This window comes from Argentina silus (assembly GCF_951799395.1).
Source record: "Argentina silus genome assembly, chromosome: X".
NCBI classification, from domain to species: domain Eukaryota; kingdom Metazoa; phylum Chordata; class Actinopteri; order Argentiniformes; family Argentinidae; genus Argentina; species Argentina silus.
This window is the reverse complement of record NC_139653.1, coordinates 46,595,629-46,615,345: the sequence shown is the minus strand read 5'-3', so window position 1 is coordinate 46,615,345 and position 19,717 is coordinate 46,595,629. Positions and strand designations below refer to the sequence as shown.

Sequence of the window (19,717 nt, the reverse complement as noted above, 5' to 3'; positions counted from 1 at the left end):
AGTAATTGCAATGATTTGTGAATGCATTAAAAGTCACTGTACACATTTAGGTTAAAATCAATGTGAGAAAGTTTGATTGGCCTTATCTTCATCTGCTGTACGCGGTGGTATGCTGAGGGGGCAGCATCAAGGAAGGTGACACCAAGAGGCTGAACAAACTTATTAGGAAAGCTGGTTTTGTCTTCAGTGTCGTCCTGGACACTGTAGAGGAGGTGGCCAATTGGAGGATGAGGACCAAACTCCTGGCCATCATGGACAATCCCTCCCATCCTCTACATGTCACTGTGGCAGAGCAGAGAAGCTCCTTTAGCAACAGATTAATACAACCACGTTGCACTAAGGAGCGCTATAGGATATCTTTTCTGCCCGCCGCAATAAGACTGTACAACTCCTCCGGCTGGCTAGACCGGGGTGATCAGAGTCAGGCTAGGGGATGTTAAATTAAGTCATACTGGCCTGTTCTTACTGTATATTTCAGATATCTATTTTATTTTATTGTTTATTCTATTTTCACTTTATTTTGTTGTTTGTGATGTGAGCTGCTGTAACGTCTTAATTTCCCCTCGGGGATCAATAAAGCACCTATTTATCTATCTATCTATCTATCTATCTATCTATCTATCTATCTATCTTCTTGCCCCTAAAGCGGTATTGACATAAGTGTAAGAACGGCAGCCTATTGTCCTCGTTGTTTCAGGTATGTTTCCCTGGAGTGGTGAAGAGGAGATGGACAGCTGCCGGCAGGTATAGAGGATGAAGGTGGCTTTGGGGGCTAAAGCTAAGTAGCAAAGACAATGAATAGGATATGATATACCTCCTCAATGGTGGTCTAGTAAGTATGCTGCAAATAAATGACAGATTTGGAGCTATATCACTAAGCTTGTGGACTTGTCATTAGGAAGTAGTGACTCCGGGCTATTGTAGAAGAACTAAGATGAGAATAATATGCTATGGTCACTGACTGTCTGCCAAACAGATCATGAGCGCACTAGATATGTTTTAAATCCAGTAGGTGACGCTTCTCCCCTCCCAAACTCCGGTTGCTACATCTGACGTCAATGCGTAATGCGTTCCTGGCTGAGCATGACTACAAGGCTCGAAAATAAACAAAGACAGAAAGGGGGTGATTGAAATTAACTGAACTTAAAATACTGTTTAGGCCGTCTACAGGTAACACCACGACTCAACATCCTAATCAAGACGTTTCTACAGCCATGGAAAACGCATTGTTGATGCGAGTCAGTGTTTTTTCCGACCAGGGAGGCAGAAAATACATGGAGGATGTAACCGAGGTTGTAGTGGAGCCAGAGCCGGGAGAAGATGAGCTGAACTCGCACGAACAAAACGAAACCAAAGATGATACCTCCGCGGTCGGCACTTTGCCTGAAAACGTGCAGCAAGAGCGAACTGCAAATATCGCACTGAGTGATTCGTCTGCGTCCACTACAGTCGCATGCACTACCGTTGCATGCACACAAAGTGTACACAATGATGACCAAAGTTGTGCAGCGACGGCTACAGCACTATGGACGCAGGAGAGTTCGCCGGCCGAGAGCGACCTCGATAACCACCCCCATCGCTCTGTCGCTTTTTTCGCTGTATTCGATGGCCACGGTGGCCGCGAAGCAGCGCAATTCGCACGGGACTATTTGTGGGAATTCATCAAGAAACAAAGAGGATTTTGGTCTAAGGACGACGAGGAAGTGTGTGCAGCTATTCGGAAAGGGTTCGTTGCGTGCCACCATGCGATGTGGAAAAAACTGCGTAAGTTGAATAACCACTCACACGGCTAATCGGCTAGCTTGCTGTATTAGCCGGAGCTCCGCGCTAAATATGCATTATAGTTACACACATTTCATGCACAATGCACCCCCGCCATCACTGGAGGTGCCGTGCCTATAGGAGGGAACGAGAGTTACCACAACAACGCCGAATCGTTGCCTCATATTCACCATGCAAATCGAACCACTGGTAGTACATTGTGTGCTTATGTACTGCATGTGCGATTTAGTTTGAGAGAGTTGAAAGAAAGACAAATCAGGCCCAGAGAGGGCCTTACAATTGATCATTAGTTTCCCTCTGTTCTGTTACGCCGAGACTTGTCATCCGGCTGTATGATTGACTTTGCTAAACTGTTGATCAAAGGTCTGCCTGTCTGTCTATCTGTTCTCTGTAGACATGTCTGTAATCTCAATATCTGTGTCGCATCCTGAATGCCTCTGTCCCAGATCACCGGCCTGGTCTGCTGACTGCATGCCGTCATGCGCACGACGTTTGCTACACAGTTCAAATGAAGGCTACGCGCAACCCGAGTTGTGAAAGTAGTACGAAGACTACTTCTAAGCGTACAGCGACGGTGTGTTTACATTCTCCTTTCTCAACTCCTTTGCAGCTGAATGGCCCAAGACACTAACAGGACTGCCCAGCACGTCGGGCACCACAGCTAGCGTCGTGGTCATCCGGGGAAACCGCATGTATGTAGCCCACGTCGGGGACTCTGCGGTGGTCCTGGGGGTCCAAGATGACCCCACAGACCAGTTCATCAGGGCGGTGGAGGTCACGCAAGACCACAAGCCTGAGCTGCCCAAGGAGAGGGAGCGCATAGAGGGGCTGGGGGGCAGGTAAGGCTCACTGTAACTGCAGCACAAAACAACACAGCAGGGGAGGCTGGTGGAGGTAGAAATCGGAAGACAGGCTCATTGTAATGCACGGAATGGAATGAGGAATGGTACTAAACATACACATGATCAGAGTATGACTCTAGCCAAACACTGAGACTCAGACTCTTACACAATAGCAATATCAAGCTCTTATCTCCCTCTCAGGCCATAGCAACATTGTCCCCCTGGCAACAGGCTCACTGATAAAGCATTGCAGCACCCATACCTTTGGTTTGGAATGCAAATATGTTCTGACAATGGTAACCTAGCTGGATCCAACAGTGAATAACAGCGGAGAGAGAGGTTAAAGGCATTCACCACATACCCACAGCGGGAGTGAGCTTTGAGCAATTTCTAGGGACATAGAGACGCAGTATTTGCCAGATTACTGGGTGCAGCCTACTGCCAAAAGATGCGCTCACTCACTCACATACCACAGCGGTGTTAACAAGGCGGAACATACAGGACGTGTTGTTTCACAGCTTGTTTGTTTGTTTGTTTTTAGTTTAGTTTGCGGTTGATTCTTTTCTCTCACTTTATGTAATCATAAACGTGCGTCTCTCTCTCTCTCGCTCTCTCGCTCTCTCCCTCCCAGTGTGATAAAGAAGTCCGGGGTGAACCGGGTAGTGTGGAAGAGGCCCAGGCTCACCCACAACGGTCCGGTCCGGAGGAGCACCGTGATCGACCAGATCCCGTTCCTGGCTGTGGCCAGGGCTCTGGGTAGGTTGTCCTCTCAGGGGTACTCACGCTCAAACCTTTGAAGTGAAAACGGTAGGGAAGCCGAGGTGCAAAAATAAACAAATGTCTTTAGGTGAAATTTAACATAACATAAAAAAAAAAGTGCAAGGTGATGAGAAAATTAAGAGCAAACGTTTCAGCGTCTATGCCGTCGTAAGCGTTCGTGCCAACAGAACAGAACCTGACCCAGACATTGGGACAGTGTAAAGAAACAACATGGGGGGGCGTTCAGTGGTGTAGCACACTAAGGCGCATACCATATCATCGCAAGGTCCCTGGTTCGATTCCGGCCATCGACATATCCTGCACGTCATCCCTCCTCTCTCTCTCTCTCCCATCCTTCCTGTCGATCTCTACCGTCTCTGTCCCAATGAAGCAGAAACGCCCTAAAAATATATATTTAAAAAAACAACAACAACATGGATGACGTGTTCCCACGATGATGACCTATGATCTAAATAGAACCGCTTGTGCTCAAATGGCTCTGGTCACTGGAGAAGTGTTTCCCCTGTCGCATCATCGAGGTTTGCTTCCGTTGCTGTTGGCCTGAGCTGGAGGTGGTGATCAAACGATGCACTTTTAAAGGTAGACTCTGGGATATGACGTTTCCCCCTATTATGTCATTGCGGGGTAAAAACTACAATGACTTTCCAGTGGGTTTCTTCTTTCTTTCTTTTTTTTTTTTTTTTTTACCACCAATGACATCATAGAGGGGTCGTGAAGGGGATAAGACCTTTTCTCATATCCTTCTGACTACAGAAGGCAGAAAATCACTTTTCACATGTGTAGACATTGGTACGGTGCTGGAGACAATGATATGATGTTAAAAATGGTGTCGTCTTAAGGAGGCTTGGGTGACATAAACCAAATTTATTAACAAACAAATTTGTAGAAAACCAGAGATAAAGGTTAAAAAATGGAAACGATCAAGAAACGAGAAGAGACGCTCAACTCCAGATCAACTACTTTTGCGAATCTGCCAACGTCTTAACGAGTTTCTAACGTTGGTCACATCTTTACTTACTCTAAATATCTTTAGTAAAAGAGTCTACCTTTAAAATGAAGTCACGAGCTTGGGGTGAAAGCCTTTCACCGTTTGTCTGGTTTTTTAATTGAGCTGTTTCGGCATCTGTTGGAGCAGATGAGTTATTTCAGATATGGGAGATTTCTTTCCTAGATTGCATTCTTGTTTCAGTCTGAAAGACATTTTTGACATTCTTGCTAAGAACAACAGCAGGTTGGTTGACTTTCCAAAACGCACCTATGTGAGATCAAAGGCCTGATGTGGCTCAGTTGGTAGAGCATGGTGCTAACAACACTTAGGTTGTGGGTTCGATTCCCGCTGGGACCATATATACTGAAAAATGTATGCCCTCACTGCAATGTAAGTCGCTTTGGATAAAAGTGTCAGCTAAATGGCATATATCAAAGGCCTGATGTTGCTCAGTTGGTAGAGCATGGCACGAACAACACTTCGGTTGTGGGTTCGATTCCCGCTGGGACCATATATACCGAAACTTTTATGCCCTCACTGCAATGTAAGTCGCTTTGGATAAAAGTGTCAGCTAAATGGCACATATCAAAGGCCTGATGTATACTTGGTTACTTACTTTTTCCTGTAGGAGACCTTTGGAGCTATGACTTCTACAGCGGGGAGTTTGTGGTGTCCCCGGAGCCTGACACCTGCGTGCTGACCCTTGACCCCAGTAAACATCGCTACATCATCCTGGGCAGCGACGGGCTGTGGAACATGGTGCCCCCGCAGGACGCCGTGTCCATGTGCCAGGACAACGACGAGGCCATGGTAAGGGCCACCATGATTGATAAGCCACCATGATTGATAAGCCACATATAATTGATTGCTATATTCGTTTGGAAGTATGTGATATTGCTGATTTATAAGCCTGGGCGATATGGCTTAAAATGCATATCTCGAACTGATACACCTGTTGAAAACAAAGTCACCGAAAATAATTCGGGTACATCCTCTGGAAATGAAAAGAGTTGGGGGTACCTCCTCTGTAAATGAATGAATGAAGGGATGGTTTGAAATCAATCGGATGAATACTTTTGTTGTGTTGACATGGTGGTCATCTACGTTGCTATGGTTATGGCATATAGCAGACGCCTTTATCCAAAGCAACTTACAACAAATCCATTTGTTTAAGTAAGGTTCAAACAGTGACATAAATCTGGGTGTCTCCCAATCTTCATTAAAGGCAAACAAAGTAACATGGTTAGGGTTAGTTGGTTACTGTAATCTCTACATGATAACTGAATCATGATGGCAGTGGAGGCTGGTGGAGGTAGAAATCAGAGGACGGGCACATTGTAATGCACGGAACGGAATGAAGAACGGTATCAAACACAGCGAGCCCGTCCTCTGCCTTCCACCTCCATAAGCCTCCACTGTATTATGGGCGTGCGATGGTGACATCACACGTGCTCCCCGCCTCTACCCTACAGGCGCCGTGTGGGGTGTCCAGCGCCCGTCAGCTGGTGAGCCACGCCCTCCTGAGGTGGCGCCAGCGAATGCTCCGCGCAGACAACACCAGCGCCATCGTCATCGCCCTGCAGGAGCCCGGGGCGCCCCAGGAGTCCCTCCACCACGAGGAGGTGCTGCTGAACCTGGCCCGGTGGCCCCAGCGAGCCCCCGCCACGGGCTCCCGCGCCAACACGCCCATCATCAAGGTGAGGGTGGGGCAAGAGCGTGGATAAACGCTAGATGCTAAGTATGCTGAGATGCTAAGGCTCACTGCTATCCAGGGCATAAAATGTAACTTTTTGGGGGCGTTCAGTGGTGTAGCACACTGGGGTGCATACCATATGGTCGCAGGGTCCCTGGTTTGATTCCGGCCATCGACATATCCTGCATGTCATCCCTCCTCTCTCTCCCATCCTTCCTGTCAATCTCTACTATCTTCTATCCCAATAAAGTAGAAATGCCCTAAAACATATAAAAAAATAAATTAAAAAAAAAACGTTTTGGTCTACCAGCCAAGGTGTCTGGTGGATGAGAAAATTCACCAGCCACTCAGATTTTTTACTACCCACATTTTTTTTTAAAACCAATATTCTCCCTGCACAGAACGAACCTCCTGTAGGCTTTAAGTTTCCCGCCTATCTCAAAATACCTAAATGTACCGTAAATGTTTTCCCCTGCATGTTTTCTCTCTCACACAGTCGCATGTAAGTTGCTATCTCGTGCTGTCGCGTGTAGATGGATTTTACTGTTATGCTTTATTTTAGGTTGTAACCAGAGACTGTTGTTGTAACTAGGAAAGCTCATAGACTCTCATGGGGTTTGTTTGAGAAGCGTGAGTGAGTTGTGCAGCAGTTACAGTCAGCTGGAGGAGGCAGGAGCAGCAGGAGTGATGTCACGAATCTTGAATCAACGTTTGACCATAATTGCGGATCGCACTGATGTAAAAGAAACATGAATATAGTAGTACATACAGTGGGGGAAATAATTATTTGATCCCCTGCTGATTTTGTTAGTTTGCCCGATTACAAAGAAATGAGCGGTCTATAATTTTTATGGTACTTTTATTTTAACAAATAGAGACAGAATATCAACAAAGAAGTCCAGAAAAAACACATTATATAAAGTTATAAATTCATTTGCATTTGATCGAAGGAAATGAGTATTTGATCCCCTACAAACCAGCAAGAATTCTGGCTCATACAGACTGGTTATATGCCCATGAGGCACACAGATTAGTCCTGTCACTTTAGGAAAAGTACTCCTAATCTCTGCTTGTTATGGGTATAAAAGACACCTGTCAATAGAATCAATCTCTTCCATTCCAACCTCTCCACCGCCATGGTCAAGACCGAAGAACATTCAAAGGACATCAGGGTAAGAGTTGTAGACCTGCACAAGGCTGGAATGGGCTACAAGACCATCAGCAAGAAGCTTGGTGAGAAGGAGACAACTGTTGGTGCAATTATTAGAAAATGGAAGAAATACAAAATAACCATCAATCGCCCTCGGCCTGGAGCTCCATGCAAGATCTTGCCTCGTGGGGTAAGGATGATCATGAGAAGGGTGAGGGATCAGCCCAGAACTACACGGGAGGAGCTTGGTAATGATCTCAAGGCAGCTGGGACCACAGTCACCAAGAAAACCATTGGTAACACACTACACCGTAACAGATTGAAATCCTGCAGTGCCCGCAAGGTCCCCCTGCTCAAGAAGGCACATGTACAGGCCCATCTAAAGTTGGCCAATGAACACCTAAATGATTCAGAGAAGGCTTGGGAGAAGGTGATGTGGTCAGATGAGACCAAAATTGAACTCTTTGGCATAAATTCGACTTCGTGTTTGGAGGGAGAGAAATGCTGAATGCTACAATCCCAAGAACACCATCCCCACCGTCAAACACGGAGGTGGAAACATTATGCTTTGGGGTTGTTTCTCTGCTAAGGGTACAGGACGACTTCACTGCATTGAGGGGCCAATGGACGGGGCCATGTACCATAAGATCTTGGACGAGAACCTCCTTCCTTCAGCCAGAGCACTGAGGATGGGTCGTGGATGGGTCTTCCAGCATGACAATGACCCAAAACATACAGCCAAGGCAACAAAAGGCTCAAGAAGAAGCACACTAAGGTCATGGAGTGGCCTAGCTAGTCTCCAGACCTTAATCCTATAGAAAATTTGTGGAGGGAGCTGAAGCTTCAAGTTGCCAAGCAAAAGCCTTGAAACCTTCAGGATTTGGAGAGGATCTGTAAAGAGGAGTGGACCAAAATCCCTCCTGAGATGTGTGCAAACCTGGTGACCAACTATAAGAAACATCTGACTTCTGTGCTTGCCAGCAAGGGTTTCTCCACCAAGTACTAAGTCATGTTTTGCTTGGGGATCAAATACTTATTTCCTTCGATCAAATGCAAATGAATTTATAACTTTATATAATGTGTTTTTTCTGGACTTCTTTGTTGATATTCTGTCTCTATTTGTTAAAATAAAAGTACCATAAAAATTATAGACCGCTCATTTCTTTGTAATCGGGCAAACTAACAAAATCAGCAGGGGATCAAATAATTATTTCCCCCACTGTACATGCAATATAGTATCGTGGCTCAGTTGGTAGAGCGTGGCGCTAACAACACTTAGGTTGTGGGTTTGATTCCCGCTGGGACCATATATACTGAAAAATGTATGCTCTCACTGCAATGTAAGTCGCTTTGGATAAAAGCGTCAGCTAAATGGCGTATATATATATATTATTATATTATTGCCTGTATGGAGATATTTTCCGATTTGACAGGGGTGCTCAACTTAAAACAAAGGGTTTTAACTTTAAGCTGTTACTGTTAAGCTGTTAAACTAAACAATTTAAACAACTTAAGCTGTTAAACAACTGTTAAACTAAACAATTTAAACAACTTAAGTTGTTGAACAACTGTTTGTGTAAAATGGCCGTGCTGAAGGTGCGTTTATCGCTTGGCGCCCACGCTGCTCACCGGTCGAGCAGATAGCTCTGTTTCTCACAGCTTAAATACGGGCGCACTCTTTATCAATAATGCACTTTTTGAGAGTCGTGTGTCTCGTGTTTTGTTTTGAAAATACCATGACGATCGCCCCACCCCGCCCCCTGTTGATATGAATTGATAAGGGGTCAGAAAGACGCATGTCTGTCAGTGAACTGGATGATCTGCAATTGGGACACAGTAGAGGTGCTGGAGGCAGCTGTTAAGGCAGTATTTGCAGTGGTTGGAAACTCCGACAGTTAAAAACTCAGAGAGTATTGCATGTATTGCAGACAGTTACAGAGCGGTTCTGTCGTCTCCCCGCAGGTTCCTGACCTGGAGGTGTCCTCGGCCGTGTGTGAGCTCCTCCCCACCCTGGAGAGGCGGAACGGCCTATCGGGGAGCAGCCTCTACACCCTGGCCCTGTCCGAGCCCTTCGGCACCCCGGCCCTCGCGGACTCAGGCCGCTCCAACGGCGGGTCTCCCCCGACGGACACCGCTTCCACGGGGGAGGGGGCCAGCGACGACCCCCGGACGCCCGGCAGCAAACGGACACTGGAGGGGTCGTCGGTGGCGCCCGCGCCGTCGGCTAAGAAGGTCCGACGCAGGACCGGGGAGAGAACGCCGGCGGTGAGGCGCAGCGGTGAGAAGGGACAGGAACAGTCGCCCAATGTCCCCACGCTGCTCCGGCAGCACGCCGGAAAGACCACCGTGTGTGTATGCTGAGACACACACACACTTTAACACACACACACACACACATATATATATATATATATATATATATATACACACACACACACACACACACACATATATATATATATATATATACACACGCACACACTTTAACACACACATATACATATATATATATATATATATATACACACACACACACACACACACACACACACACACACACACACATACATGCTGCCTCTTCCACCACCTTTTGTACAAACCAGTGAGGGATCCATTTCAGGACCTTCACTGTGGATTTCATGTTCAGTGTAAACATAGACGGCCGTTTCTGCGCACACGTCGGAGATGTTGGGACCTGTGGTGCTGGCCGGCGGCTCCATCTAAGGCACATCAGTAGGTCAGGTCATCTTTACTACAATTAAAATAATGTAAAATTTCAGGCAAATGTAAGCCTATACTTTTTTTAAACCACGAGATTTCCAAGAGAGCTATAAATCTCTCTATGATTTGCCTCGTTGTTTTGTTGTTGTCGTTTCTTAAATATTTCTTTCCTGGGAAGGTGGAAATTAATTTTAAGTGGTAATTTGATGTTTTTTTTTTGTTTTGTTTTTAACCATACTGCTCTACAAAAATAATTTGTTATGAATTTATCCCATCTGTAAATATTTTAAAAAGCTGATAGTGGTTCATAAGTAACTAACTAAGTAAGTAAGTAAGTAAGTACACATGGGTCACTTTAAGTAAAGCAATATATTTTTATACATTGTTTTATTTGACTTATTGAAGCTGAAGAGGATATATACATTTTTAGAACACCGCCATTTCTCAGATCCACACTTTGTTTGTATATCTTGATATTTACTACATTTAATACCCCCCCAAAATCCTCATGATGAAAAGCATCCTGGTTTATTAATGTATTTTAATGTCTGTTGTGTTTTTCTATTGGGTATTCCTCTTTTATACTCACTGGATGAGATTCATTGACACATTCAATAGAAACTGGAGGTGCTTGTACAGTTCAAACCAGTGAACTAATAAACATGTCCAAATGTAACTGTATATACACCATTATTCTGTTGGGGTGACACCTTGTGGCCACTTACAGCTATTGCAGTGGCTGTTGCCCCTTTCCCCCCAATGTACCCCAACTCAATTCCCACAATTAAACTGTACATCCATCTAATGACGATGTAACATCCTTACTCGTGTTTAAGAACTACCAGACACCATGGGGTGTGTCTGGGGTGCATCTCAGTAGTCTAAAGAGCCCCCCCCCCCTTGTCTCCTTTCGTTCGTTGGCACTAATGTGAACACTAAACTGAGCAGGATGAATTTGATGTCACCCTATAGCTTTTATCAACAGCACTTTCATAGGTTTCAGTGGCATCACTTTTTTGACAGCGCGGCCATTTTGGGGACCAACATTGCAGCGTGTTTTTTCATATCAGTGCAGGTGAAGGAAACGGTATGGGGAGAGCACACCGCTGGACTCCATAGCCTTTTTTAATTAATTAACTTAATTGTTAGGAACACGGCTCCTCTGTCCCCCACTCGAGTCCTACTGAAAACGCTCTCCTTTTAGATCCTTTCTCCTCCAATGCTTTTTGAGGTCTTCTCAAGTGGGGGACAGAGGAGAGGACGTGAGGAGTTGTGTTCCTAACCGTTGAGAAAAGGCTCCAATGTGGGGCTAGATCTGTGCGACTTTGTGGCTGAATCTACAAAATGCTCTCCTTGATTCCTTGTGTCCTCCTTGCATCCTTGCTCCCTTCTCAAAACGTACTGGAGGAGCAGATCGGAGCTTTCTCCCCCTGGACCGACTTGAGAGAGTACACAAGGAATCAAGGGAAGAAATGTGAGATTTGGCCCCATGTTCGAAGAGATGGGGACACAGATGGTAGATGATTAGACGGAGACATAGGCTATAGCTTTCGGATGGATGATCAATCCTTCAGCACCTCTTTGAGGCACCAGTCACCAGTTGTATACTATCCTGGGGTCCTTTCCGTTCCAAAATAAATGTTTGTTCAGAATCAGAATCAGAATTCTTTTATTTGGCCAAGTATATTTGCACATACAGGAAATTGACTTGGTGAGTTTCAGTGCATTCCCAGAAATCTCCCAGCATTCTTTCTCTTGTTCACTCCCCATCACTCAGGTAGAGTTCACTCGCAGAAATGTCATCAAACGTCACTGAAGGGCTCACCTGAGAGGAGGGAGTAAGGGAAGTGGGGTGCAGCAGGTTGGAAAGGAGTGGACCCCCAGGGCTCTCCACCTCACAGAGCATGGTCTTTAATCTGTTCTATGTTACTGTTTCTTGATTCATCAGTCAAGGGTCTCATGTTAACCCAAGTCATTGCAATTAGCCTGTGTGTTTTCTGGGTATTATTTTACATATTTTTGTGTATAATGTTTTACGAACTTTATTTTTCAGGTGAGGTGAATCCTTGTATAGCTTCCCCTTGTTGAACTATGGCATCCTCTATTGATTGGTGCTGATATGGCTGTGCTTACAGCAACTACTGCATGTGTACAGTGTAAATGTGAAAAAAACACCACTTTTTTTTAATTGATCACATATAAAAAGAAATATGTTTTCTCAATAAAGATGTTTTATGCAGCTCATTTTGACTTTGCAATATCATTCAGATTCGTTAAATAAATATGGTAGGGTCCTCTGTGGCTCAGTTGGTAGAGCATGGCGCTAACAACGCTTAGGTTGTGGGTTTGATTCCCACTGGGAGCATATATACTGAAATGTATGCACTCACTGCAATGTAAGTCGCTTTGGATGAAAGCGTCAGCTAAATGACATTATATAGAATTCTGTGCTTTTGAGGCCACTATATGGTTTAAGCACTGTTTATTTAACTGGTAAATGGCTGAATAATTTAGCCTGTAAATCAATGAATGAAGAGAACATCTATTGAGGCTGATGTGTGGATTGGTTCATCCGAGCCCCTCAGAGAGGTCATAGTTCTGATTTCTGATCAACTTTGACAGACTTTACTAAACCGAAACTAGCATTAACCAGCTGAATGTGTTATAAAGGCTTTATAACAATGTTTACCAAACCCTGGGGTATGAATTGGCTATGAGGCTAAAGGTATTGGGATCATTTAGAAAGCTCAGAACACACATGACTTTGAACATTGTTATAATAAAAAATGTTTGAACTGTAACAAATCAAAGACATAAGTCCTTTCTCAATTGTGAGGAGCCCGTCTCCCGATTTCTACCTCCACCAGCCTCCCCTGCTACAGTTTACAGGCATAAGGGGAACTATCTACCTGCAAGCAGCTCTAGAGTAAGGATGCTGATTGGAGGAAAGTTCACTCTGTGTATTGTGGCCCTTTGGGGCTCTCATCAAACCTCACCACTTGTTTGATACACACGTTTTGATCCCATTCGTCATTCCATACATTACAATGAGCCTCCGATTTCTACCTCCACCAGCCTCCCCTGCTCTATTGTTCCTCTCTTCCTTCTGTCTCTCCTGTTATTGCCCTGCCTCCTTACCCTAATGTGCTGTGTTTATCTGGTATGCTATGTCTGCTCCTGTCTCACTGGCTGTCTTAACAGCCATTGTGTTCTGATGGGAAGAACTGCCCCCTCCATTCTCATTTGTGTTTCTAATTAATGGGAGTCCTCTCACTCACCTTGAACTCTCTCTCTCTCTCTCTCTCTCTCTCTCTCCATCTCTTTCTCTCTCTCTGAGTTTTGGCTGCTGCCCTGAACACCTGGTTTTATCCGTTCAGGGATAAACTCTAATGCGCAAATCTCATTCAATTGCTGGGAAATCAAACTGTCCCGATTGAAGCACCGTGGTCATTAAATAGCCGCATAGGTGCCATTTATATGACATAAAATGTCATCTCGACGGTTATGATGATGACGTCATCCGCCTGACCCTTTAGCAGCTAAAAGTCTATGGCCTTGACGGCCCGCCTGTATTAATAGGATACTGTTTTTTTTTGGCACATTGCACCTGTTGTCATGACAACTGATACTTCAATCACAATGTCGCATCAGTCACTTTTGAAGCAGGCTGAAACAGCCTCAGTCATCCGTGAACTCATAGGGGACAACAAGTCACTTCTCATCTCTTAATTCACTAGTTCATGTCTAAATCAAGCATGTTTTTCATATACACACAACAACACAATTCAGAAGTAGTTTAATTATTAGAAAAAATCTGCAAATGCAGGGAGGGCAACGCCCCCTAGTGGACGAAACGACCTTGAATGTGTGGGGCACTGTGGGGCATGTCAAAATAGTGACGTACTTCCTCGTTTCTCACTACCGCCAGGGCACATAAATCAGTACCAACATAAAGTCTCTCTGTCTCCAACAAACAACTTGTCACTTCCTCCCTAAACCACTCACCCTCAAAAATCTCACATGGACTAGGGCACACCATAGCTCTACAATGTAAATCGCCTACGTCCTTGAAGTCAGTCAAATCCTCCCCACACTCCCTCGCCTTGACAACCAATTGGATCGGCACAGCTGTGTCAGTCCAATTGCGAGTCTCTGGTTTGGCCTCTGTATTTAACAGATGCCATGAATAGGCGTATAGGGGAGGGTCTGAACAACTCTGTACCATTTGATTGACAGCAGTCTCACCCCATACAACTGTGAGACCTCTGCTGTCACATCGAATCTGTACATTGAGGTAACATCAAATCTCGCCCTAACAAACTGACGGGATACCTCTGGGAAATCGTTGTCCCGTCCTCCTGTCGTTGTCAATAATCCTCTTGGTACCCCCCCCTTGGGTTTCTGACAGTAATTCCACGTGCAGGCTGTGAGTCCCAGTTGCCATTCTTTGAAAAAGTGTCCTTCCTCCCAGTATGCTTCTCACGAGGTTTCGCCTCCTCAGGGCAGTCTCTGATCAAGTGATCAGTCGAGCCACACCGAAAACATACTCTCTCGTCTCCTCCTGCCCCCACCTTTTTCCTTCTGAAACTTTGTCTGTCTGACTCCCGGCCTCTGCGGTCTCGGCCTCTGTAGGGGCCCCTCCCTCTGCCAGACTGTTGTTCTAGCGCTGCAATATGTGCCATTTGCAGCCAGACTTCACGTTTCTTGTTCTTTTGCTCATTTTTCTCTTTGTTAGGGTTAGGGTTAGGTTCAACAGTCATGAAATGTCGGCAGTAGGGTGTCATTTGTGAGACGGGGCACTGTTCAATGTCAATGCAGTGCTCATAGACATAGGTTCGGAGGGAGGGTTTCATCCCTTCTATCAAATAGCGTTTGAGTTGTTGTCCATGCGGCCCAGTCTCGTCAAAGCTGTCATCAATCCCCAGACCTCCATGGGCGATGAATGATTCTCACTTGCGAAGACAGTAATCCTCCCATCCTTCGTCGTCCTTCTGGGTGATTGAGGCTATCTTTGATATATTCATCCGTAATGGGAAGGCCTTTGTAATTCTGTCCATGAGGCCAGAGATAGGTGTGCAGTATTTGTCGCCCGTACTCCAGGCAACATGTCTTTTGGAAACTCCCCTTCTACCAGTCGCCACCTCGCACCCATTGCCTTTTTCAACAGTGCTCTCACTTCAGAAGTGTTGGGTTTCAGATCGCTGATTATGTTTGACAGGTAGGTGCGGAAAGACGCTCCCCCACATATCTTTACATCAGGGAAGTCTTTAGCCAGGTCATCTCCTGGATCGTCCAAGGCCTGAAAACCAAGACATTTTCCCTTCCGGTCGGATTTGGGCACTCGAGCATCGGAAAGGCCTCCCCCTCGTCACCCTCGAGTCCCTCCTTGAGCCCTCCTGAACCGTTGCTCCCGTTCTGGGGCAGACTGGTGGGCTGTTTGTGACTGCTGATCCAGGGTTATTCCTCCACACCGCCTCTGCTCCGTGTTGAGGGCTGTATTGGGAGAGGGAGAGAAGAGGGTGGGGGTTGCTGGGAGAGTGATGGATGGGGTGTCTTGGGCTTCACCACCGGAGCAAGCTGGGGGGGGGGGGGGGGGCTGAAGGTGTCAGTTCCTCCCGCGGGCTCTCGGATGTGTAGGGAGGAGGTGATGTCGGCACGTCAAATTCTAGAAACTTCTGATGCAGGCGGGCACGCTCCACTGAAAGTAAAAACTGCTATCTCTTTCAAGAAACGAACTCTCTGCGCTGGTGAACTCAACGCTCTAAGCCACAGGTGTCAAACTCATTCCATGGAGGGCCGAGTGTCTACAGGTTTTTGCTCTTCCCATCTACTTGTTTGATGAATTAAGGTCACTAATTAGTATGGAACTCCCCTCACCTGGTTGACAAGGTCTTAATTGAAAGGAAAAACCAAAAGCCTGCTGACACTCGGCCCTCCATGGAATGAGTTTGACACCTGTGCTCTAAGCCTTAATTTCAGTGACAAAAGAGACATACCAAAGCTGAGTTATATTTTCACAAATTGGATAAAAAATTCCTAGGATAGATCAGATAAAATAGTTAGACAAACGAAAAACATACACACAGATTATTTTTATCAAACACACTCGGTCCAACCGAGACTTAGTGGCCAATTTAAGGTTTGTATTACCAAGCGCCATCCACATGATAGGTGTGGCGGGTTCGTCAACCCTTTATCAAACACACTTGATCATCCGTTCTCTGGACTCTCACCAGCAGAATGTATATGTCCTCCAGACTCTCACTGGTAGGACGAATTTGAACCCCTGGTTCAAACACCTAAGTCCAAGTTAGGATTTCTACAGTTATTGTGTTCTCACCTGAAATCAATTTCATATGATCCTGTATTGGCTATCTTCTGGAAACGTCCGTCCCCTCAGGCAGGTGTCTGTGCTTCTCACCCTGTTGTGCCTCGATTCCGATGTCTCATGTTCGGGGAGGTATTCAGACGTTCTGGAGGATCCAATCTTCCAGCTGCTAGCAGTTTAACCTTTGAGGAAAGAAACCTCCAGCATCAAGCCAAATAAGAATCCCGGACACGAGCCCCCAAATTGTGGTGGAAATCGTGTCTAGGGAATTACCACAATAACGATTTCAGTTTGTGCAAAGATGCACAAACACAATATCTGTTTAGTAGGTTTATTAATAATGGTTGCAAGCACAGCACTCTGCACCTAACGGACAGAGAGCCCCAATACAAGTTACAACACATACTTTATACCCCTCAGACGATCTGATGATAGGGTGGGGTTTTCACATGGGCATGTATCAATATACAACCTTGGAGGCAGGTGGCATGATCTATACGCAATCCTAGATAACACTCTGAGGCAGCTCTGAGAGAACAATGGTCCCACAGTTAGAAGTCTTACATCTCTATCTGCTAGGAACATTCTGGACTTTGAGAAAACACAGATGTGTTTTCTCAAACGTTACCATCACTAGTTTTAGACCAGGGGTGTCAAACTAATTTTCACCCCGGGCCACATCAGCATCATGGTTGCCCTCAAAGGGCCGGTTGTAACTGTAAGACTGTATACATGTTACTTCTCCTTAACATATTGTAACATATAACTGTCAGCATTTGATTATTATTTATTCAAGTGTACAAATATTGTACATGCATTTACATAAATGTAAAAATATATGTAAGCACATTGCACTGTTATTATAACATAAATCCCTTTAATTTATCAGGTTAAGAAACTCACATTACTCCATCAATCAAAGATCAAACTTTTCAAGTGAATAACAAAGACAAATATGATTAAACAAGTTATTACAAATCAACTTTTAAAAAAACTTTTTGTCACAGTTGAGAAAGGCAGAACTATGGTAGAACAAATAATTGTGAGCTGCTAAAACATGTGGGACATGTGTGGCATTTAACAAAAACAAATAGCTGCAGACAGCCTTACAGAGGGCATACATCCAACTAATGAGTGTACTCCTTCATCACCGACACTGCCTCGTAACACAGAAGACATATCGGTTTTTCTCCTTGAAGCAAAAACATGTATTCGCCTTCCCACATTTCATTAAATTGCCTTCCCTCTGCATCGACCTTTCTCTTCTTGGACATTTTGGGATTATTTGTAGATCTTTTTTATATCCATCACCGGTTTAGTCAAACGCCGATATGCGATCTAGCGACCCCGTCATTTCGCGGGTCACAAATTTGACATGCCTTGTGGGAGATGTAGTTTATGGTCACTGTACGCTGTAAAGCAGCGTAGACTTTTATTTTAAGACAATTATGTACTTTCTAAGCTCTCGCGGGCCACATAAAATGACGTGCGGGCCGAATTCGGCCCGCGGGCCTTGAGTTTGACACGTGGTCTACAACATGACACCAAGAAACAGAAACACACGGCATATCCGCAGAGGCTTTTGTTTTCAAAAGATAGCAGTACTCTGCAAGTTTATTTGTTATTTTCTGGGCATAATAAGATTGTACAAATTATTTGTAGTGAAAACATTGACAAAATGAATTCCAATGTACAAATCAAGGTTACGTTCTTGTGTCTCAAAATAATTGTGAGGGTGATTTCTGTTATTTTCTCTCCAGCATGCTTCACTTTTAATGATTTGGGTTTAATTGTGGATGATTGGGACAGATAGTGACCACTACACTGGATCGGTGGAGGTAGAAATCAGAGGACAGGCTCATTATAATGCATGAGATGGAAAGAGGAATGGTATCAAACACGTGTGATACCATTCCTTATTCCGTTCCATGCATTACAATTTCTCCATCCACCAGCCTCCCCTGTACTGGATATGTCTGGTTGTTGTTCTGCATTGACTGAAATGACACCCTGCTGTAATCAAGACCAAGTTTCTTGAGAAAGTCATTTTCACCTGAATAATATCTCAGATGTGTTTGTGCAGGGGTCAATGCATCACAGAAAACTATCAGAAACATAGCCAAAACCTTAGGCTTGCCTAAATCAACAGTTTGGAACGTCATTAAAAAGAAGAAAGAAAAAAAGCACTGGTGATCTCAGCAATCGCAAACAGACTGGTAGGCTAAGGCAGATTTTTACAGTGGATGACCGGAGAATGCTCACTATAATTCAGAAAAAAATCAAAACAACTGTCCCACAGATCAGCAACACTCTCCAGGAGGTAGGCGTGAATGTGTCAGAGAGAATACCATACGCTGAATACTTCACCAGCCAAACTACAGAAGCTTCACTGCAAGGTACAAACCAGTAGTTCTCCTCATATTGACGAGCTAACTAGCTAGCGCCCTAGCTATTCTTGCTATCTCGCTTCGCACTCATTTCGATATGAACCTTACCATCATGAAAGTTCCCCACGTCCGGGTCATAAAAGTACGCTGTTCTGTTGGACATTGCAAAAGACTAACTTTGTATTTGGTAGTGTAACATTATCTTTCCCTCATTTAAAAATTAAAAAGAGGTAATCTCTCTGTGATCAATTGAACTGCTTATTTCGTACGGGTTACACTCAATGTTTACACATTTAATACTTACACATTCAATACGGAAACAGCAGATGTTTATGGTGTGAAAGTAAAAAGTATTGAATAAAAACAACCAATACTCGAAAAATAACATTCATAATGATCACAGTTGACACAAATGACAAATCATTTCTAGTACGGGTGCTGCATAAACAGTTTGGTATGGGTAGCCTTAAAGAGGTCATGTGGCGCTGTAGAAAGATAAACCATAGGTTGGATGTTTAATTGTTGCTTAGATAAGAACATATATGTGTTTGTTCAGTGATTTGGTTTGACAGGCAGACAGACCTACACGCACAGCAACTTCCGTTCACTGTTAACTGATTTATTTCGCGGGTAAGTGTAGTGACGTCATAATAATCCTATGCAGAATTGCATGCATGACGTAAGACTGTTCAAGACTTATAATTGTGTAAAAAAAACACCTGCTATTTAGTTCATGAACATCAGCAACATGGTAAGGTGTTTTACATTTTCTAACCATTTGATCTTGAGTTTGTAGTTGATTTATTTAAGATATTTATCAAGACTGACACAGGGATGATGAAAACAATATACATGTGCAAATGTGTCTTGACATTGAACACTGTTAGACACATTCCTGTATTTTTAATGCTGAGAAAAAGGAAAGGCATGCATGACCATCATGCTATAAACGGCCATGACAGCCATAAAGGGTGAAGTTGCCATGAACGCTGACCCTGGGTCAGTTTTGGCAGAGTAATCATGATAATACATATAGTGGTTTCTCA

General features: G+C 44.5%; 1 protein-coding gene across 1 annotated transcript; it reads left to right on the top strand.

Moving 5' to 3' along the window:
• The first annotated feature begins 1,163 nt into the window (after nt 1-1,163).
• Nucleotides 1,164-9,718, top strand: LOC310822591 (protein phosphatase 1D-like). The gene is made up of 6 exons (XM_083694981.1): nt 1,164-1,764; nt 2,393-2,621; nt 3,256-3,380; nt 5,021-5,202; nt 5,865-6,089; nt 9,198-9,718. Exons 1-6 carry the CDS (start codon nt 1,215-1,217, stop codon nt 9,594-9,596), a joined length of 1,710 nt encoding a protein of 569 aa, XP_083551107.1. The 5' UTR covers nt 1,164-1,214; the 3' UTR covers nt 9,597-9,718.
• Nucleotides 9,719-19,717: the final 9,999 nt, after the last annotated feature.

Coding starts and splice junctions, on each gene's coding strand:
- LOC310822591 (XM_083694981.1), top strand. CDS start 1,215: ATGGAAAACGCATTGTTGATGCGAGTCAGTGTTTTTTCCGACCAGGGA. Junction 2,622..3,255: donor ATAGAGGGGCTGGGGGGCAG/GTAAGGCTCACT, acceptor TCTCCCTCCCAG/TGTGATAAAGAAGTCCGGGG. Junction 6,090..9,197: donor CCAACACGCCCATCATCAAG/GTGAGGGTGGGG, acceptor GTCTCCCCGCAG/GTTCCTGACCTGGAGGTGTC.